The sequence below is a fragment of the Ascaphus truei genome, chromosome 8, assembly GCF_040206685.1.
Source record: "Ascaphus truei isolate aAscTru1 chromosome 8, aAscTru1.hap1, whole genome shotgun sequence".
NCBI lineage: Eukaryota > Metazoa > Chordata > Amphibia > Anura > Ascaphidae > Ascaphus > Ascaphus truei.
In genome coordinates, this window is record NC_134490.1 from 10,693,738 (window position 1) to 10,717,429 (window position 23,692).

A 23,692-nucleotide genomic window follows, 5' to 3' on the forward strand; every position below is an offset into this window, starting at 1 on the left:
GAGTGGGAGGAGTGTTAGCGTGCGTTTCACGCTGGCTTAACATGACGTCACACGTATTGCATTTGCGCATTGTGTTATCGGCCGTCCTTTCTGTCCAAACACGTCTGGTTTAAAAGAATACAGATGTACTCGTTTAGAACGAATGTAGTTTCGTATTCATTGTATTTGAAATAAAGATTGTATGTTTAATGGTATTTTCAAGATGTATTGAACGCACAACGTACGCTTTGTTTTGCGCATGCGCAAACAGTTAGTGCAGCCAAGCCTGAAGTGCGTGCGCACACTAAGATGTGCGCGCACATTTTTCAGTATACAGGCCACGTTCACATCATATACATAGTTATGCCTGCTACAAATTTAAAGAAACATTACATACTGATGTACACTTGTACTTCTAAAATATAAGTGAGTGACGTTTGTATGTACACAATCATATAGAGCTGTGTAACGCGTTGTCACGGATACATATATAGTAAGGTGCCATCTTTGACCATCATGTGTTTGCTGTATTTCAGAGATGTCGGGGAAGATACAATCGGATCAATGTATGATTTCAGAAGAGTCTACCTTTATATGAGATGATTGTGAGGAGGAGCCACCGACTACTATACTACATATGGAACTAATTTTATATTGCTTGCAGCGCTTATTAACAAACAATTAAAAATGTGATACACTTATGCCTATATTGCATAAGCACTTAATTAACATAATGATGTTGCAAAATAGTGCCTCATGAATTTTTATTGAGTGTTCTTTAATGACTACTATCATTTTATGGCATGGTGTGTTTTATATATAACAACCATTCCCACTCTGCTAACACATTTGTGTATTCTATTGTGTAATGGAACGTATGACTGTCGAAACTATGTAACAATAATAATAAGAATAATAATAATAATTATAATATGAGCATGTTCATGTATAGCGCTGCTAGTTGTACACAGCGCTTTACAGACACATTTTTCAGGCTCAGGTCCCTGGCCCGTGGAACTTACAATTTATTTTTGGCCGCCTGAGGCACAGGGAGATAAAGTGATTTGGCCAAGATCACAAGGAGCCGACACCGGGAATTGAACCAGACTCCCCTGCTTCAAACTCTCAGTGCCAGTGTGTGTCTTTACTCACTGAGCCACTCCTTCTCCCAATGTAAAGGACACTTACAACCAACTAGCCCTTTATTGTTAAAAATCTCTTGTTACATGGGTATGTTGATAAAATGGTTTGGGACTGTAGCAATTAATGTTATTGGCCAGATGTTGTGGTCCCCTACAATGCATGATGTTCTGAATATGACATCAACATCATGTAATGAAGTACGTTTCTGTGTATATTTCATTAACCTAACTAACTATAGTTTACTGTGTTTATTAAACTTTCTAAAAATACATCGTATAGTCAATATGATGATATAAGCTACCATAATAAAGCTGGTGTTATCATTTGTCGGTGTTATACATGGATCCTACACAAATTGATACAGACACAAACAGTTGTCTTAAAAAGTGTGTCTATGCTAATGTGCACGTGATTGACGTTACAATTGTGAGAATACTTGATAATTATCATCATGATAATGATGAAGTGACGTGAATTATATTGCAAAAATATTACCAACATTGTCATATAGGTAAATTAGAAATGCTAAATGACAGTAACATTTGCAACAAAATAGTGTTTTCTGTTCACAGTTTTACACTTGGTACATGTAGGACACATCCACACACGTGTGACTTATACATACACATGTCACAAATTTAAATTCATGTTGACTATTAATTCCTAGCATTAAAAAACACCTACATTGCTAAATATAAGATGTAGTACGCATTGTTGTGATTACAGGCATTCATGCATGGAGTGTTATGATCAGTCAATTTCATCCGTGATGAATGAGCTCCCGTAAGTAAACAAATAAGTACAGTTATCCCCTTTTCTCCAAACAGCTCTATATTACATGAATGGAATTTATAAGGAAACATACATAAAATGTGATAAAATGTGAGTAATCATTTTCTAATACAATGCACATGAAAGCTCAAGAGTAGCTAAATGCATATACATGATACAGAAAGTACATGTATGTTACATTTGTCTTTAAAGCAATATGTTGTGTTTTTACTTCAAATAATTATAGTAAGATTGAGGTAGGCACATCTTATGAGAGATGTCAGCAAATATACATACCATGATCAGTCATACTGGAGATATACCTATAATGCAAAGGAACAATATATAAATTGCAAACATTGACATGCCATCTTCAGTACCGTAAACAACACAGCAAAGTGTGTATTTGGTGTTAAATGTGCAACACCATGTATATTTAATCACATTCAAAATGTAAATCAGCCTGGTGTACACATCATATGGATGTACATGTTACACTGCACCAATAACATTGTATGTAAGCATACTACAAGCATGAATGAGTATGGGCATAATATGTGTATTGTCTTAGCATAAGGAACAAAACAATGCTAAAATATTAGTGCTTTGTTACCCCAGTTGTATTCACATACACACAACTAAAGTACAATTGAAGAGGGATTATATAACCTGTGCAACAATAACATACCGGTGCCACATCCCTTTGTGCACACAGCAGAGAAAAGAAAGGTGTGCAACCCATATTCATCTGTGTCCTAACAGAAGGTTATATAAAAAAACATTAATGTTAATATAACATAATAAAACTATAAAAGTAGAACTTGGAACATATCTGTTTTTACTTACAAGAAAAAAATGAATTGATGAGATTCTGGCGTGTCTGGCCACCACTGGCTGTTTGTTCATTTTCAGCAGCTACATGGGTGGGATGCTCGTCTACCAAAGGCTCAGCTAGGTCTGCTTGTACATTGTGCCTGAGTGCAACATTGTGCAAAATGCAACAGGCAAGGATAATATCAGACACTTTTTGAGGCTTGTATAGAAGAGCCCCACCAGTTCTGTCCAGACACCTAAATCTGGTCTTGAGTAGGCCAAATGTCCTCTCTATAACAGATCTTGTAGATATATGGGCTGCATTGTACCTCTCCTCTGCTTCAGTTTGAGGGTTTAGCACCGGAGTCAAGAGCCACGGCCTAATTCCGTATCCTGAGTCACCTATAATGAATGGAGCACACATAAGCTGACATTAGTGATCAAATTGTACAATGCCAACATTCCTAAATAAAAATGTGTTTTGTGTTATAACATGTAAATGTGTACTCACCCAGCAGCCAACCATATTCAAAATGTCCCTCTTCGAACGCATGGAAGACTGAAGAGTTCCTCAGGATAGAGGAATCGTGACTGGAACCAGGGAATTTGGGTACCACATGCATTATCCTCATCGTCGCATCACATACCACCTGTACATTGAGTGAATGGTAGTGCTTCCGATTGCGGTACACATGCTCACTCTGACTAGGTGCAATCAAAGCAACATGTGTGCAATCGATTGCACCCAGCACACATGGTATCCCTGCTATATTATAAAAGCCAGTCCTGACTTCCAGCCACTCTGTCGCCTCTGTAGGAAAATGAATATAATTCCTAGCGCGTCTATTGAGTGCATAGAGAAACTGGGTCAAGGCCCGCGAGAATGTAGATTGCGAGACCCCGCCCACTATGCCCACAGTTGTCTGGTATGACGCGGAAGCAAGATAATGTAATGAGCACAGCATTTTAACAAGCCCAGGGACTGCACGACCTCTGGCTGTGAAAAAATCTAAATCTCCCCTTATCTCCTGATAAAGAGCTAAGATTGCTGCTGAACTCAAACGATAGCGACTTACAATCTCCTCCTCACTCATCCCATCTAACAGGGTTCTCTCCCTGTACAGACGCGGACGAGGCACAACTTGTCTCCTCTGTCTTCTCCTCTGATCTCCTGTCCCTCTCCCTGTCCCTCGGCCTGTCCCTCTCCCTGTCCCTGTCGTATCCGCGTCACTGTCCCTGTCACTGTCCCTCGGTGTGTCCCTCCCTTGCCCTATATGATTGTCTTCATCATCAAGCATGTCATAGAAAAGAATGTTCCTCCGTCTCCTAAACAATCTCAACATTTTGAAATGAGTAGCTGTGAATGATCAGGTAATGGGCGTCCTTTAAATAGGTATGTGATGATGTCAGGTGACATAGTAAAATGCAAGGTTTTACATTAACATAATAAAGTACTTGTGTGGCAAGCTGTGTGCAGTTGTTGTGTGTATTCTGCAGGGAATGATGATATTTGCCAATGATGTGAGGTGAAGCTTTGTACAAACATTGCTTGCAAATAAATAGTTGCATGTGCAATGCATGTAAAACTTGTGAACGCAAGAGTCAGTCATGTAATGAGACAAAAAGGCTGAGATTGATGTGGGAAAAGTTTTGTGTAACATGTGTAATTAGCCATGTTATTGTGACATGTTGCCAACAATGAATAGTCGTGTGCATATGCATGCATTTGTGTAATGAGGATAGTTGGTATAGAATGAGTTTACAAGGTGTCCCAATGCTGAATTACTGTACATGTGTGTATAAGTTAGGTTGAAGTGCTTGTAATGCTACGGTTACAATGTAAACATGCAATGTGATTGAGCGTCCAATAAGTGACGTCATGAAAATAGGGAGGACCCAAAAGTATATGTAAACATGAGAATACAGATGTACATGAACGTTTAAAGATGCGTGACACATTACTAGCATTGTGTAATGTAAAGGAAGATGAATATACTGTGTATGTGTGACATGTGTGACATGTGTAACATCATGTAAATAATTGTCGCTCAGTTCATTAAAATGTGTGCTATGATGTGAGGTTCTCCTTTAAGAGTTGAGTATAGTATTTTCCCTTGCCACATCATCACATGATGAGTAATGTGACCCGCAAATGCTGCAAACATGTAAAAGTATAATGTTATGCAAATAATACACGTCAGCTGTGACACAATGCAGGGAATGCCCCCACACTGTAATGCAAATGACGTTTGTATTGTGAGCAATGAAACGTAAACAGTACTATACTGTTATACGTCCCCGCTCCATTGACTCCATTGATTTTCTAAGTGCCGTTCCGGCAGCCTTAGCGATCGTTCTCCCGTCCAAACTGCCAACTTTAGTTGGCGGGAGAAATTGGCCATAACATCTCAATTTCGTAGTGCCGATCAGCCCCGATAAGCTGTTTTTTTTGTTGAATCCAGCCGATTTAAAAAAGTGGCGATCAGTGGCGAAAACAGGCTTATCGGCAGCCGACTGGCCATAACAAAATAATCGGCTCCGAAACCTGGCGAAATCAAGCACTTATCGGCGCTTACTGAATCTCAAACCCAATTTTGGCTATAAAATGGTGATAATTCCCTTATCAACGCTTACTGCATGAGGCCCTAAATCCTAATGAAACATCTGAATGAATTCCTCCTGCCTGAAACGTGGCTAATAATACAACAAAACAAAAAAAGAAAGGCATAGATGTATATAATCAGTTAAATATTTTAATACTTTATGTAAAAAATAAACAATTGTAAAACATAAATATCAATATAACATTCCAATCCTCCCCCCATACCAGGACCCAGATGGTAACCAGATGCAGCTTCAGGGTCGGTCATGGCGTCCTCGTGAGTTGTGGATGGCGTCGGATGTTCAAAGTACGTGATGACTTCAGTACCTAAACACATTTCGCGTAATTTGACGCTTCATCAGGGTATGGGTCTCTAACTCTAGGGGCTGGTGTATTTATACTCAAATAATCTCTCTTTTAGAGCCTAAACCAATCGGGCAAATACTGTAACCTTCCAATTACATACAAAAAAATATTAAAAATGACTAAAAGTTACATATAAATCCAGAACAAAAATGTAAATAAACAAAATAACCTATTTATTTATCAAAATATATATAGTAACTCTAAAAATATCTTGTTGATCAGTTGGATATAGCACAATAACCACCATGAAATTATGTATAATGTACTGTATCTTAGATGGTTTAATTAATTGTTGAACTAGATACAGTATAGTTTTTATATAAATTATATACCATTATCATAAACGTGTCATTTGTAAAATTGTATATGACTCGATTATTAACCTTGAACCACTATTATAATTAAAACACATATAATATGAAGACTAAGGACCTATGGGCATTAGTGTTCTATGATGTTCTAAAATTCATCATTAAGATAACCTCAAAACATACAATATATCCGTCGCTAAATCAACACATGGCAATTGTGACAGGGAGAATAAACGTCACCAGCCATATACCTGGCAAACCTATGTCTGTGTCCTGCATGCTGAAAAGAAGCTGTCTTGTTTTCTATGCTGAAGAGAAGCTATTTTGTTTTTGTATGCTGACAAGAAGATGTTTGGTATTTGTGTGCTGTACTTTTTTTAAGGCTCAATAAATAAGCCTTATCAAGAAAACCCATGTGTGGTTGCATGTACCCTGCAACATATGGTGTCAGAAGTGCCGGGATGTTGAGAGACCCCTGCAGTTGAAGGGCCACACACACAAAAATGATAAGCCAAAAAATGGAAGAATTTTTAAAAGAGTTTCTGTGTGAGCAGGCTCGACTACAGGAAGAGAGAGATGAAAGACTATTGCAGCAGCAAACCCAGCTCCTAACCCAGCAGCAGGAAGCACAGAATGAGCGGTTGGCCAGTTGGCTGACGGAATTCCAGGGGTCTGCCAGTCCAGAACTTATGAACAAACCCCCGGTCCTCCTGAGGAAAATGGCTCCGAACGAGGTTCCAGAGGCTTTTCTACTGACGTTTGAAAGAGTTGCCGAAGCCCAGGGCTGGTCTGCAGATCGCTGGGCAACCGCTTTGGCCCCGCTCCTCATAGGAGAAGCCCAGGCTTTATATCAGGGCCTCCCAGTGGACCAGGCAATGGATTACAAACAAGTAAAAGCCGCCATACTGGATCTCTTAGGTCTGACCCCAGAGACCTACCGGCAGCAGTTCCGGAGCCTGAAGTACACCGCTAAGATGAGACCCGGGTCCTCGCTCAGCGGTTATTGGATTTGTGTACTCGCTGGATACAACCCGAGGAGCGCACTAAGGAGGCAATTCTTGAGCAAGTTGTTTTGGAACAATTCCTACAGGTAATAACCCCTTCCGCACGCTCTTGGTTAAAACGCCATGCTGCTAAAACCCTAACTTTGACGGTTCGACTCGTTGAGAACTTCCTTGGGGCCGAGGACCAGGCGAGTGTCAGGGACAGGACGAATCTGACTACACCGGCACTTGCGGACGCCCAAAGAGGGAGACCAGAGCAATGGGGAAACTACGGACCATCCATACGCCACCGCCAAGTTCCACGGAAGGAGCAGTCCTTCCAACAATGGAGAGGTCCAAATGCCGGTCACCGCCGAGAACCTCCTCCACTTCCTGATGTTGACTCGTCGCCACATGAGAGGAACTTCGGAAGTCGTCGCACACAGGACCCATCGGAAGCCTGGTCTCCAGGTTCCCGACCAGCTAAGCAATATCCGCATCACCCTCCGGCGAGGGAACCCTCTCCATGTTCTGCCTGCAGAGAACAAGGCCACTGTTACGTGGACTGTCCACAGATGGATTGTTCCTTCAGCAGGACCGTCGCCTCGGCCTTAACTGGAGAAAATTAAAAGCCCTGGCTACTTCCAGCCCAGGTTGGGGGTAAAACCGTCCAGGCCCTTCTAGATTCAGGCTCTGGGAAAACTCTGGTCTTCCAGGAACTGTTACCGCCTAACGTGTGTTCTTTTGACTCACCATGGAGTATAGAATGTATACACGGCAATGTAAAACGGTATCCGACGGCCAATATCCGGCTACAGGTAAAAGGTTAGGAGGCCTATCTCGAAGTAGGAGTCGCTCCTTGGCTCCCTGCCCCCGTTGTGCTCGGCCGGGACTGGCTTTTCTTTTCAGACCTAATGGCTCCAGTCTCTCATGAGGAGCCTTATTCTATGGCTCAGGAGAACCCTGGTAAACTGTTCCCCTTCTCGGCAGACCTTTTCCCCAGCCGACACCGGGTTCCAAAGACTTGGAAGCAAAGATGCTCTGACAAACAGGACTGGTTGCAGAAATCTGGGTCTCAAGGTGACCATACTAGTAGCCAGAAGTCACAAGTGATGTCTGGGGATGGCCAGATGGGCGGGGATATGGGCCCTGGAGATTTACCAGACCTACTCCTCCCTGATTTTCACCAGGGGCAAAGGGAAGACCCAGTCCTTGCTAGAAAATATGATAAAGTGGTAAAAAGTGATGAGCAGATATTGAATGCACAGAGGGTGATAGTATTCCCCCATTTATTATCAAATGATATCCTGTATAGGGGGAATAGGCAGACACAAACAGGGGAGGTCATCAGACAGATATTGGTTCCCAAGGCGTTTGTTAAATCTGTGTTCACTCTAGCCCATACTGTCCCTTGGGGTGGTCACCTTGGTAGGGATAAAACATTGGACCGTATTTCGTCCCGATTCTATTGCCAGGGATGCATAGTGATATTGCTAAGTTATGTGCGGCATGTCCTGAGTGCCAGATAACAAGTCCGAAGGGACAAAAACCAGCCCCTTTGGTTCCTCTACCCTTGGTGTCAGTTCCTTTTGAGAGGATTGAGGTAGACTTGTTAGGACCTCTAGAACCTTCTGCGAAAGGACACAGGTTTATTCTTGTAATAGTTGACTATGCAACAAGATATCCTGAGGCGTTCCCCCTGAGGACAGCAATGGCGAAGCAAGTAGCCAACAAGTTGTTGGAGCTGTTCTCGCGGGTTGGACTTCCCCAGGTTATGTTGACAGACCAAGGTACAAATTTTATGGCTAAACTGATGCAGGATGTCTTAAAATTACTAGAGGTCAAGTCTGTTCAGACATCGGTCTACCATCCACAGACTGACAGATTGGTGGAAAGATTTAACCAAACGCTAAAAGGGATGCTGAGAAAATGTGTAGGATCAGAGAAGAGAGCTTGGGATGAACTTCACCCTTTTCTGCTGTTTGCAGTGCGGGAAATTCCCCAGGCCTCCATGGTATTTTCTCCCTTTGAACTGCTGTATGGCCGCCAACCCAGAGGTATCCTAGACCTCCTAAAGGAGTCCTGGGAGGAACAGCGGTCCCCTTCTAAGAATACCCTGCAATATGAATTAGACCTTAGCAAGCGCCTAGATGTGGTCGGTCATTTTGCTAGGGAGAATCTTAGATCAGCCCAGGACAGTCAGGAGAGACGCTACAATCAAAATGCTAGTATGAGAGTGTTTCACCCGGGAGACCAGGTGATGTTATTGTTACCCAATTCTGAGAGTAAACTCCTAGCAAAATGTCAGGGCCCATTCAAAGTACTCCACCGCACGGGTGATGTGGATTATGAGATCGCTCAACCAGGGGCCAGGAAGGGTAAACAAATTTACCATGTGAACTTGCTGAAAACCTGGAAGATGCAGCAGCCTCTATTCATCCATCCGGTGGAGGAGGAACAGAACTGAGGCCTCAGCCCCCAAGGGTGAACATCGGTGGTGACGAGAAAATCCCAATGGGTAGACAATTGTGCTCTGAACAAAAAGGGGACTTGTTAGAAATAATTACACAATTCAATGATGTTTTTGCTAAATTGCCAGGACAAACTAATTTAGTTTCACATGTGATAGAGACAGCACCTGGGGTAAAAGTACATTCCCATCCTTATAGGTTGCCTGAAAGTCGTAGGGCCCTGGTAGAGAAGGAGGTACAAGAAATGTTACACTTAGGAGTGATTGAGGAATCATGCAGTGAGTGGTGTAGTCCACTAGTTATGGTCCCTAAACCCGATGGGAAGGTAAGATTTTGTGTTGACCTCGAAAGGTCAATGCGGTATCCAAGTTTGACGCATATCCGATGCCAAGGGTGGACGAGTTAATTGATGCCCTTGGTAACACGGAATATATATCCACGCTGGACGTAACAAAAGGATACTGGAAAATACCTTTAGAGGAAAAGTCCAAGTGCAAAACAGCCTTTGCCACTCTCATGGGTTTATACCAGTTTGTGACGATGCCATTTGGACTGCATGGAGCCCCAGCCACATTTCAGAGACTCATGGATAAAGTGCTGAGACCTCATAGGGCTTATGCCGCAGCCTACCTAGATGACATTGTTATTTATAGTAAACACTGGCGGGATCATCTAAATAGGCTGAAAGCGGTCCTCAAATCTCTAAGAGAGGCAGGGCTCACAGCCAACCCTACGAAATGTGCCTTAGGTCAGACGGAAATCAAATTCTTAGGGTATGCAGTGGGAGGTGGAAAAGTCAGGCCACTAGCCGACAAGGTAGCTGCCCTGAAAGGAGTTCCGACCCCCCAAACAAAAACACAGGTACGCTCTCTTCTTGGTTTAGCAGGGTACTATCGGCGGTTCATCCCCAACTACTCGGAAGTTGCAGCCCCATTAACGGACCTCACAAAAAGTGTGCCCCTACACAATTGGTATGGTCAAGGGAGTGTCAGAGAGCCTTTAATGACATAAAAACGTCTCTATCAGAGTGCCCCGCTCTTAGAAGCCCAGACTTTAACAGGCCTTTTGTAGTGCAAACCGATGCATCAGAGATATGGCTAGGGGCAGTGTTGTCACAACAGTTTGAGGGAGTGGAACATCCGATCCTTTTTCTGAGTAGGAAATTGTTCCCAAGGGGAAAAAAAATACTCAGTAATTGAGACGGAGTGCCTCGCAGTAAAGTGGGCAATTGAGGCCTTGAGGCATTACCTGGCGGGAGTCCATTTTACGTTGGAAACAGACCATGCTCCATTAAAGTGGTTAAATACTATGAAGGACTCCAATGCTAGATTGACCAGGTGGTATATTGCACTCCAAACCTTCTCATTTGAGATTCAGCACAGGCCTGGAAAAGAAAATGCAAATGCTGATTTCTTTTCTAAAGAAGGGGTGGATGGTCGGGCTTCAGCCATGCGTGGCCCCAGCCACACACTAACAGCGGAGGAATGTAACAAGGTGAATAAACGTCACCAGCCATATACCTGGCAAACCTATGTTTAGGTTTGCAGTGCAGCAGTGACGAGGTTAAGTTTCAGTTGAGAGGGCTGCTTAATTAGTCTGACCCCAGCTGCCTCATCAAGGGGCTTTAAAAACACCAGGCTAGACACACATGGGAGCTAGCTGGTCAGGAGACAGGAGTAAAATGCTGAAGTAAGATTACTGCTACAAGGTCTGTTTTCAAAGTACATGTTTGATGAACTGTCTGTGTCCTGCATTCTGAAAAGAAGCTGTCTTGTTTTCCTACAGTATGCTGAAGAGAAGCTATTTTGTTTTTGTGTGCTGTATTTTTTAAGGCTCAATAAATAAGCCTTATCAAGAAAACCCGCGTGTGGTTGCATGTACCTTGCAACAGCAATCAATAGACCAAATGAAACCCTAATATTAAACAATTCATGAGGTTGGAAAAATGTAATTAATGTACTTAGTCAGTGATTTCATATGATGTAGATATAGAGTTATAGAATAATTTGCTAACAAAACAGTCACGATATATAGATGGAAAATGGATAGATCATCATCAAAACTTAATGGACTATATAGGGAATTACAGGCATACCCCGCTTTAAGTACACTCACTTTAAGTACACTCGCGAGTAAGTACATATCGCTCAATAGGCAAACGGCAGCTCATGCATGCGCCTATTAGCACGTCCTGAACAGCAATACCGGCTCCCTACCTGTACCGAAGCTGTGCGCAAGCGGGGAGACTATAGAGACTGTTACAAATGCGTTATTTACATCAGTTATGCACGTATATAACGATTGCAGTACAGTACATGCATCGATAAGTGGAAAAAGGTAGTGCTTCACTTTAAGTACATTTTCGCTTTACATGCATGCTCCGGTCCCATTGTGTATGTTAATACGGGGTATGCCTGTATATAGTAAATTTAGATAATATAACCGAGAACTGAGTTAATGCAAATAAATCTCAAAACAAACATAACCAGAGTATCAGGGAACAGAAATTCATGATCTTGAATGGTCCGGGAACTAATAGTCCCTCAACATTTCATCATATGAATATAGCATTTAATATGTTGGTATTTCAACCATATATTATATATACAAGGTACAGGTAGAAATAAATACATGTTGAAATATTGAATATAAATACAATATATGATCCAGAAATCCAATATACAGTATCACATAGAGTCCCTTCATCATCAGAAAGAGGCCGGGGAAAGGGAAGGGGAAAGAACAGGGAAAAGGGGAATGGGAAATACCAGGGGGGTGAAAGGTGTATGGACCATCGTGATATCATACTTCAATTAGTCTCACAATTTGGGGCCAATTGGATAACTTCAGGAACGGTGTCAACTCTATCAATTCATTCAGTCGTGATGGTGTTTTACACTGAAGCGCATATCCAAAATGGCTCCCTTTGGAGAAATCGTAATTCCCTGTAACCCTTTCTGGGATCTCTTGGGGTCACTTCCAAATCCCTAAAATGTAGACTTTAGAGTTTACTATCATGGTGCTACAAGAAATGCTAAGATTATGAATCTTTTTGCAATTATCTGAAAGGCGTTTGGCATTTTTAATTCCATTAATGTGTTCTCCAATTCTGACATTGAAATGTTGAATGGTTTGCCGATATAATACAGTTTACAGGGGCAATCAATGATATAGACCAGGGGAGCACAATCTTTTTACCCTGCACAAAAAACATATATACTTATAAATAAATACATACCCCTAACACATACAGTATAGTAATGGGCAAAATTACTATTATCCACATATGGATAATAGTGCATTTGCCCATTTAAAATACATTAAGCACAATAAATACAATAAATATATATTGCACTCACCCATGTCCGGCTGCCACGATGTAGGCCATCTTCATCTTCATTCCCGTCCATGCCCCCCTCCGATGCTGCAAAACATAAACAAGAATAAAAGAAGCCAATGTAATGTCCCCTAACCCCTTAATCACCATAGGGGCCATTCACCGCTATAGTCATTAAGGGGTTAACCCACCCTCGCCCACCACTCGGGAGGCCTAGACACCCTCCCCCACTACCCCCAACCCGTGAGGCCTAACAACCCTGAACCACTACCCACCGGGAGGCCTACCCAACCTGGCTTTGGGGCAATACCCCATTCCCCTACCCCCACTAGCCACAATAATCATAACTATATTTAATAAACAATATATAACCCACCCCCTGTGCCCCCCATAAATGCATGGTTGATTCTTTTACATACAGGGTTAATACCCCAGGTCCACGGGAGTCGCCGGTGGGCCTGCCGGGTGTCCGCAAGCCCCACAGTGGCCAAGCAAAGGGTTTCACACAGGGTCTGGAGGCCTACGGGTTGTCCCCAGCAGGCGCCGTGGTCCTCCAGGTGGTCTCCGCTGGTCACCGTGGGCCTCAAATGGGGTCTCCACAGGTAGGCCCGCGTGTGCCTGTTTGGCCCAAGGTCAGCCCCACAGGTGTCTGAGTGTCCTCGGCTGGTTTCCACAGGTGTCTGGGGGCCCTCGGGTGGTCCCGCCAACGTAATAAGGGGTTAACCCATATATATGTATATATATACAACACACTATACAAATGAATGGATGAAGGGTTGGTATTGGTGCCGGATGGGTTAACCCAGTGGTTCCCAAACTTTTCAGTTCAAGGCTCCCCAAGGCGATCAGGATTTTTTTAAGGCTCCCCAAGGCGATCAGGATTTTTTCAAGGCTCCCCAAGGCGATCAGGATTTTTCCGCGGCGCCCAAAGTAAAAATAAAGTTGTATATACATATCTAACAGTTGCAGTGTGCGCAGTTGGTGTCTCTCTCAGGCACACACTCTCTCAGGCACACACTCTCACTATCTCAGACACACACTCACTCTCAGACACAAACTCTCTCACTCTCTCAGACACACACTCTCTCACTCAGACACACTCTCTCACTCTCTCAGACACACACACTCTCTCTCTCTCTCTCTGACACACACTCTCTCTTAGACACACACTCTCTCTCTCTCAGACACACAATCTCTCTCTCTCAGACACACACACTTTCTCTCTCTCTCTTTCAGACACACACTCTCTCTCTCTCAGACACACACTCTCTCTCTCTCTATCAGACACACACTCTCTCTCTCTCAGACACACACACTCTCTCTCTCTCTCTCTCTCTCTCTCTCTCAGACACACACTCTCTCTCTGACACACACACACACACACACACACACACATATATATATATATATATATATATATATATATATATATATATATATATATGTAGCGGTCATGTAAAATGCCTACAGTCATCTCTCCTGTTGGCAGTAAGGCCTGGTAAGTGTGGGCATGCCAGCAGTAATTATGGAGGTTTCCCCTCACACCCTGGTGGGGTGCTCTGTGTATGGCTGGGACTGGTCACATGCTCTGACTCCATGGTTAGTGATGTCAGAGATGTGTCAGCCTCAGAAGCTTACATAAGGCACAGCACTGTGTTCTAGAGTTAGTTGCAAAGTAGTTGGTTGCTGAGTGTTGCTGGAAAGCTCTTGTCAGAGCTGAGGAAGGAGTTAAAGTTCTATCAGAGTGTCAGTTATGTTGTAGTAACTCCATGGGAGGCTGTGTCCAGGGACCTGACACAGGACAGTGATTCCTGCGGGAATAGTGAATCCCTGATCTGGGTGACATACCTAACTAAAGGGAGCACTGGCGAGATGAGCGGCTGAAGATACTCCTTGTGGAGGGCAGTTGCTCTGCCGTGTCAATAAAGATGAGTTCAGCCAGAAACCCTCTCGTGTATCTATCTGGGATGAGTGTACAGAGAGGAGCACCACGGAGGAGTTCCTCGCCAGGATCATCCCCATGCGGACGCAGGGACCCTGGTGAGGTGGAGGCGCTGCACTGGAACTAGGTGAGACTCAGCCCACTACCTCAGCTGCCTGTCTGACGGGTTCTCCCCACACACCATCATGCGGGAGACTCAGGAGTCCTGTAGCCAGCAGGTGCACCATATGACATATCCACACTGTAATGGGGTCCGGTTAGACCACAGGGGCCAATGTGAGATTGGGTGGGTCAGACCGGGCCAGAAACACCGTTACATTTGGAGGCGCTGCTGAGATCAGATCCGTAAACAGGACAGGCTTTTAGCTAGGTCACTGGGAAACAGGGAGAGTGTCTGCTGCCACTTTGTGCTGCGTAGGGACGGACCTAGGGGTGGTCAGGGGGCTGACGGGATATTGTCAGTTCGCAGGGACAACCTAGGGGCCTGAAGGGAGTGAGGGGTCTGGAGCGGGCTATAGCTGACCGAGTCACCTTGAGGCAGTGCTAGTTGGTAGGATGCCAGAAGGGACAGCCTGTTAACTTGGTCAGGAGTCCTGGAGAGGGTCTGCGCTAGGCTGACCAAGACAGGTAGACGCCCCAAGTACTGCATGGCAGAGCCAGCCAGAGTACCTAGCCATTCCAGACACTCACCGTAGGGAGCACAGACTGGGAGGAAGGAGTCACAGCAGACACTGAGAGAGTGAGCCTAGCCTGAGGTAGTGCAACACTGGGTCACACCTAGATAAGGTACACATGTGGTGGTGCATCTGAGCTAATCTTTATTGTACCGGTGTGGTGGCTGCCCCGCAGAGTGGAGCCTCATGTACGACAACTGTTATGAGAGAGTGGAGGATCCGCGTGGCGCGGAGAACGTAAAATGGCGGACAGAGGCTGATGGGGAGGGCACCCGTGGCGTGCAACCCACTGAAGAGCAGACTGTCGCCGAGTTGTCATTGACCAGGCTGCTCTGGAGCGGAGCGAAGGCTATGGCTGCCCCGTTTTTTATCCTGTATGGGACAGCGAGGGGCCACCCTTGAAGAGTGTGAAGAAATTGTTATAATTGGGGAAGAACCCCGTGAGGAGAGCGAACGAATGGACTTTTTGGGTGCAAAAACCAACCAAAATGGCGGTTCCCGCTTGCTAGGGAAACCGCATGGGCCAGGCGCCGGAAAAATGGCTGCTGCAGGACTTGCACAGAGCTGGCCGGGAATGGCGCGAACAGCAGAGCCCCGCCCTGATGGGGGGCATGGCGCGAAAGCTATGGCTGCGCCGGGATGGACAGTGACTAATTCAGCCCCTGTGCTGAGTCAACCGTTGAGTTTATGGGACCCTCCCCTGATTTCTACCAGGGGGAGTGACTTTCAATTATGGCCTGTGGGAATGCACCCACTGGGCCCAGGGACTGATATCCAGACGGCGCCACTACAAAAAGTAGTTCCGGCCGTGGAGGTAATTTGCAAGCAAAGGTACCTTGTGCAAAAAGCTGCTGCAAGGAGAAGGCGGGAACTAGCCGCGGGAAAGGACTCCAGCTCTGGGGAGGAAATTGGCGCGAAAACGCAGACCGCGCCCACCAGGACTGAGAGAGGTGCGGCCTTAATTAAGGGGCATGATATTCCCCTGTGGGACCCGCCCATTATTGCAACCCCTGGGGGCGGGTTCCAACTCTGTCAGAGAAGGGAGGAGCCGAAGCAGGGAGTGGCGGATCCAGCAACTTCCACCAGTCAGTTGCGAGGAACCGCAGAGAAGGAGAGACCTGTACAGGAAGTGACTCCTGTACCAAGAATGGCCTGCTCCTCCACTGTGGCCACTATGGTCTCCACCCAGCCCTACTCAGTGCCCGGCGGGGTGCTGGTGGTGAGGGTGGCCAATACAGAGACGGTAGTCGGGCTCTGCCTACAATGCAGGCTGCCCGGAGGTACAGTGAATACGATGGCACGTTGCCCTCATTGCGGGACTTTGTATCTGTGGCCTATGCCCACGTTTGTCCCAATACAGCCTGATGACCCCCCGGTGGATGTGACACGGCGCTCTGCTGAGTCCCCGGGCGCGCTGTGGATGAACCGCGCGAGTCCCGGAGACAGGGGACTGGAGCCGGTCAAGTCGGCTGGGTCACTGGCCATTGAGGCGGCTGGATTAAACCACGCGACAGGGGCAAAGAGACTTTCACCCCGCCCCGCGACCCCTAGGTCGGGGCGAGGGGACTACTCTGATGAGGACCTTCGTGAGCTGGCGGTAGCAAAAACGGAGCGGAAAAGACAGACGGGAAGAACGACGCCCCGTGGGGTGAGTGACCGGACGTCCCCCGCAGATCGGCGATCCGACCGACGGAGTCCCGCCATCCCAGGACCTGGCGGAGATGGGAGAAAGACGCCTACACCCCTGCGGATGGGTAAGCCAAAAAGCCCTATCTCTTACCTGGTCACAACAGACGGCGAAGCGCTGGAAGGGCCGCGCAGGCCCAACGCGCACGTGGAGGAACGGCATCACTTCCGGTGGCGATGGCGGAGCAACCGGATGTCGTCGTGGAAGAAGAGATCCCGCATGGGGGTCCAACGCGAGATGGCGACGCTTCCGGTTCCGGGGAGGACGTCACTTCCGGTGGCGACGGCGGAACCCAGGAAGGGGAAGCAGCGACGCTTCGGCGATTGGGGGAAGGTCCCCGACCGCTCGTATTGCCCAGAAATCGGAGAGACGATCTCAGGACTGAGGAGGGTGAGACATCATCCTTGGACCTGTCTACGGACAGCCAGGAGCGGGTCGTAACCCCGTGGGGTCCTGTTCCATGCCCCTATACCCAACCCCATGCCCTAGTTAATGCCCCTACCCCTATCACACGGTCACCGGGTTCACCGCCCAGCTTGGAACTTGTGGACATACCTTTGGGGGGGGAGGAAAAACGGACTGGGGAGAGGCAGCTCAGTGGAGCTACGGAGAGTGATTCACGGGGAGGGGGAGAATTGAGGGTGGCGGATACAGCACCCCAACCGGCAGTAAAGGCTCCGGGGTCTTCGAGGTGGTTCAGCTCGCGATCCACAAGGTCGTCAGGGGTGTTTTCGTTTGATGACGACCGGGAACCAGGGCCTAATCCCTTTAAGGAGACCCGGTGGTGGGCTCCACTATTTGAGGGGTACTCCGCATGGATGGACCGTACTCGGTTCCTCATCCGGCGGGAGGACGTGGTAGATTTCTGGTGGAAAGAGGGAGAGTTTACACCCGAGCAGAGGGACAGGGAACTACAGAAGAGGTGGTTCCAGCTGGAGTGTAGAGACATAGCGCCCATGGGTCCCGACACACTGTCAGATCCAGTAGATTCTGATGAGCCCCTATCATGGGTGTTACCTGGGAGGGCAGGTAATGCGGATCTGACCAGGGTCAGTAGGGCGGAGAGGGCTATAATAGTCAAATATAAAAAATCCCATGGGTTGGAGTATCCCTATGTTCCGGAGCCCCTGATGGATGAAATTGAGGACAATAGGGAAATGTGGCTCCAAGAAACTATAGAGCTGTACTTAACCAATAGGGGGAGCGACATAGTAGGTAAAAAGGCGGAAGAAAGAATAGACACCCTGATGCGAGTGTGGAGCATAGGGAGAAATGTTCACAAACATAGGGTGACCTATGTGCCAGAGAGAGGATCACCTAGGCATTATTATGTTACGGTCCTGGATATGGGTAACCGGGAAGTGAGGAAACCTGACCCAGATCACTATTATTAAGGGGGTACTGAGACATTACGCGGGTTCGTGGCTGCTGGTCGGGGCGGGCTTGGCGGATGACTGTATTCATATGTACTGTATTATGAGGAAATTTGTGTGATGTTAATTATGTTTTCCGTTACAGTGCTTCCTGGAAAGAGGTATACAAATTTAGGTCCCAGCGAGGTCGATGGGATTCACCAGGGGGAGAATGTAGCGGTCATGTAAAATGCCTACAGTCATCTCTCCTGTTGGCAGTAAGGCCTGGTAAGTGTGGGCATGCCAGCAGTAATTATGGAGGTTTCCCCTCACACCCTGGTGGGGTGCTCTGTGTATGGCTGGGACTGGTCACATGCTCTGACTCCATGGTTAGTGATGTCAGAGATGTGTCAGCCTCAGAAGCTTACATAAGGCACAGCACTGTGTTCTAGAGTTAGTTGCAAAGTAGTTGGTTGCTGAGTGTTGCTGGAAAGCTCTTGTCAGAGCTGAGGAAGGAGTTAAAGTTCTATCAGAGTGTCAGTTATGTTGTAGTAACTCCATGGGAGGCTGTGTCCAGGGACCTGACACAGGACAGTGATTCCTGCGGGAATAGTGAATCCCTGATCTGGGTGACATACCTAACTAAAGGGAGCACTGGCGAGATGAGCGGCTGAAGATACTCCTTGTGGAGGGCAGTTGCCCTGCCGTGTCAATAAAGATGAGTTCAGCCAGAAACCCTCTCGTGTATCTATCTGGGATGAGTGTACAGAGAGGAGCACCACGGAGGAGTTCCTCGCCAGGATCATCCCCATGCGGACGCAGGGACCCTGGTGAGGTGGAGGCGCTGCACTGGAACTAGGTGAGACTCAGCCCACTACCTCAGCTGCCTGTCTGACGGGTTCTCCCCACACACCATCATGCGGGAGACTCAGGAGTCCTGTAGCCAGCAGGTGCACCATATGACATATCCACACTGTAATGGGGTCCGGTTAGACCACAGGGGCCAATGTGAGATTGGGTGGGTCAGACCGGGCCAGAAACACCGTTACATATATATATATAAAAAATTTTTTTTAAGATCTGTACTTTTAAGGTGCCTGAGTTCAGAAGACCAGTTAACCCCTTGGTGGCCAGGCAGTGTATTGCAAAGCAATTCCAGTTGTTAAACCTGAAGAAGGGAGTTATGCTATCTTTAAAGCTCATGTATAGGAACTTCTTCAAAGTATCCCACCCTGCCAATTATGCTAATATTATTCTGGAAATTAATCACAACTGTGACTAGCAAAGAAACACACGACAATCACACTAGCATTTTGGAGTAAAAGAAAATATACAAAATTGAGAAACACCCTACCCTTGATTAAAGCAAACAATTTAACAAAAATGCTTTGAATCCTAAATACTTAATTATAGATGTTTGGACAGGGTCCCATTGGTTCCTGAAAGCACTTGTCAATAATTGAATGGCTTCACTTTGTTTATAAAAGCAGCACCATCAGGCATTGCTGGTAGACCTGTACCATCTTAGATCTCCATCCCTACAGCAGATTATAACTAGAAGAGCAATCATGCCTGGAACAAAGGGTGGTGGATGCAAAGATTCTGACCGTAAGTAGTTCTTTATGGTAGCGAATAGGGTAACATGGAATTTTCTAGTTGGTGCATCTACAGTATGGTACATGCAAAAGGCTGGACTGAATGACAAAGATGTTCTTAGCTGTATATACAGTAGTTGTTCAAACAGATATGTTTTCTTATAAAACAAATGTGATAAGAGCAGATAGTTCTAATCTGTGCATAGTTCTTTATGGTGTTGCTGTTCTATTTAGCAGGGAGATATTTAAAGACAATTTGAAAGTCAAGTAATCTGTTCAAAATGTATCATCATAAAGAGATTTTTTCCCCTGAAATGGAGACTGTAAGTATAAGATAAACTGATGTTTCTGCAGAAGATCATAACAGCCAAGATTATTGTGAATAAATGAAAAACAATTATTTAAAGAGAATCCAAGGGAAATGTATATAACTATATGTGTCTTGTGAACAATAAAAAAAAAGATACATTTTTTGTTTGCATCACATATATGAAACATGTAAACCAAGGCATTGTGCCTACATTTGAAGCAGATTTTTAAAATACTGAAATGTTAATGCAACTCAGCCCTGCAGGGTGATTGGAAGTAAGGAAAAGGGAAAAACATGAGGGGAAAAACACTGAATTGTGAAAAGTAGCTTCTTCTTTTACTCTCCTCAACTCCCTCACTGATATGCAGTCACCCTAATACATGGATGCGTGACCTTTTCTATTGTTAACCTATTGGCAAAAAATGCACTTGTTGAACCCAATTCATCTACTTTAGGGTTTCAAAGCTTTTGTATGATTGGCCATTAGCTATCACACATTCATGTTGTATTTCCGAGGTCCATAAAAACAATACAGGATTTGCACTTATCTGTCTCAGTGATATTCATTCTCTCTCATTTCAGCATGTGCACCAGCTAAATCATGCAAGGACGCATGCCCTGCCCCAAAATGCCCAGGTAGGAAAATCTGCATGGTCAATCAGATCTTAATCCTGTTGTTTACGGGAGGACCAGTAACTCATTGTGCAGCAATATGCACAGTCACACTGTTTGTGTTTCTCTTTCCAGTACTCCCAATAAATGATACAACAATGCATCAATACACTTATTACTGTAGGGGGAACAACAGTCATTTAAAACTGCAGCATAAAATGGAAAGGAAAGAATGACTGTAGAGACAATGATGATGCTTGTTATGGATAAAATTGATTAGGAAGCACAGTTCTTTAGTCCTGAAATAGTATTATTAGTGATGTCATTATTAATCCTCTGTTAATGATTGCCATTATACCTGCTAACTATCTACAGGTCAGTAGTCGGTCCATGACACAGTCCTGATTTTGATGCCCATTTGCTGGACTATTTGCCACTTTGCTTTATCAGAGTAAGATCTGTAGAAAGATTGGCCTGGATTATTATGATACTGTTACAAAGGAGATACATGGAAAATATGCTAAATTGATGTCAACACCGTAGACAGGAATTAGTAAGATTTGGGGAGGGGGGGTTAGAATTAGAATGGCATTTTATTGGAAAAATACTGATTTACTTCAGTGAGACGCCATGGAAGTTTATGGGACCCATGATACTAAAAATCAGTGAGACTGAAATCAAATGGGACTGACTTTGAATCAGTGAGACTTGTCAGAAATGTAGCGTCACCTGCAGAATCCTCTTGGTTTCCCAACATTTCCAGTAAATTAGAGGTAAATGTTTTCTGTGCTCTTCTGTTTCACTCATTTTAGTGTATAATTAATCAAAGTCCCACAATGTGGAAGATTTCTTTTTTTAAATAAGCTGTCTTTGTACCATATGGTTTTTTTTACTGAAATTTCCTTCATTTAGATTTTATCAATGTATCTCAGCCATTCCTTCAAATTGTACTTCTATTTCTCATCAGAACCTTGCCATCAAGGTCATGGGGGTAGCAGCGGTGGAGGCCACGGAGGTCAAAGCAGTGGAGGTGACGGAGGTGGAGGTCATGGAGGTGGAGGCCACGGAGGTCAAAGCAGTGGAGGTCACGGAGGTGGATGTGGAAGTCACGGAGGTGGAGGTGGTGGTGACAAAGGTGGAGGTGGAGGTCACGGAGGTGGAGGTGGTCACGGAGGACAAAGCAGTGGAGGTCATGGCTGTCAAAGCAGTGGAGGTCATGGAGGTGGAGGTCACGGAGGTGGAGGTGACGGAGGTGGAGGTCATGGAGGTGGAGGCCATGGAGGTCAAAGCAGTGGCGGTGACGGAGGAGGAGGTGGAGGTCATGGAGGTGGAGGTGGAGGTCACGGAGGTCAAAACAGTGGAGGCCATGGGTGTCAAAGTAGTGGAGGTCACGAAGGTGGAGGTCACGGAGGTGGAGGAGGAGGTGACGGAGGTGGAGGTCAAAGCAGTGGAGGTCACGGGGGTGGAGGTCATGGGGGTCAAAGCAGTGGAGGTCACGGAGGTGGAGGTGGAGGTCACGGAGGTGGAGGTGGAGGTCAAAGCAGTGGAGGTCATGGCTGTCAAAGCAGTGGAGGTCACGAAGGTGGAGGTCACGGAGGTGGAGGAGGAGGTGACGGAGGTGGTGGTCAAAGCAGTGGAGGTCACGGAGGTGGAGGTCACGGAGGTCAAAGCAGTGGAGGTCACGGAGGTGGAGGTGGAGGTCACGGAGGTGGAGGTCAAAGCAGTGGAGGTCATGGCTGTCAAAGCAGTGGAGGTCATGGAGGTGGTGGTGGAGGTCACGGAGGTGGAGGTGGAGGTGGAGGTCACGGAGGTGGAGGTGGAGTCAAGAAATAATCCCTCTGAATCCATCTCAAGTGTGTTGAACGAAAACATTAAACATTCTGTTAACTCTCTTTACATTTCTTCTGAAGAGATCAGCGAATTCAAACCCCTTTAATGTGTATGATTACACATATTAAAATACATTTATTAAACCAATTGTTGTATGATTTGTGCTGTAGATTTTTTCAAATGTATTTCCACTGATTTAAAGGAAAGTTACAGTAGAGCCAGTAGCACTGCAGTGAATGCTTCGTTACCACAAGATTACAACAGAGGGCTCTCTGTTATATAGAGACATGATGAACATATAAATCTTTTCAGACCAAGTCATTAAATGTTTTCATGTGAGTTGTAGGAATGAAAATGCATTTGCCAGACATAAAATTTCTACATGAGGATTCCAAATTCACATTGAACTCAAGTAAAATATAATAAGCACTAACAAGAAAAGTGGTTTTAACTTGGTCTTGTTTGGAGTTAGATAAAGTCTATATTCATAACATTAAGAGCTTGAGCGGACAGCAATGTTTTGCAAAACAATACAGCATGTTACTGCTGATTTGGCAGTGAAGGATTTAAGAGAAAGCATGTTAACATTAATCAATTCACCCACATGTCTGTAACACATAACATCCCTACGTTTCATCATATGGATATAGCATTTAATATGTTGATATTTCAACCATATATTATATATACAAGATACAGGTAGAAATACATCTATGTTGAAATATTGAATCTAAAAAAAATATATGATCCAAAAATCCAATATATCACATAGAGTCTCCACATCATCAGAAAGAGGCAGGGGAGAAGGAAGGGGGGAGAACAGGGAAAAGGGGAATAGGAGATACCAGGAACGTGAAGGGAACAATTTGGGGCCAATTGAATAACTTCAGGAACGGTGTCAACTCTATCAATTC

The 23,692-nt window shown here is 45.3% G+C and overlaps 2 protein-coding genes across 3 annotated transcripts in view; both read left to right on the forward strand.

The window, feature by feature from the left end:
* The window catches only part of LOC142501123 (uncharacterized), a 34,327-nt gene extending 11,391 nt beyond the window's left edge, over positions 1 to 22,936 (forward strand). Inside the window, exons 1-4 of one of the 2 annotated variants that reach the window (XM_075610510.1) lie at positions 19,960 to 20,039; positions 20,919 to 20,972; positions 21,916 to 21,972; positions 22,171 to 22,936. In XM_075610510.1, coding sequence (XP_075466625.1) covers positions 20,000 to 20,039; positions 20,919 to 20,972; positions 21,916 to 21,972; positions 22,171 to 22,781 — 762 coding nt within the window. In that variant the 5' untranslated portion in view covers positions 19,960 to 19,999 and the 3' untranslated portion in view covers positions 22,782 to 22,936. The other variant, XM_075610509.1, reaches the window with a different exon arrangement.
* LOC142501124 (uncharacterized) overlaps positions 1 to 23,692 on the forward strand; it is a 102,273-nt gene that overhangs the window by 42,454 nt on the left and 36,127 nt on the right. The gene's annotated exons all lie outside the window — the stretch shown is intronic.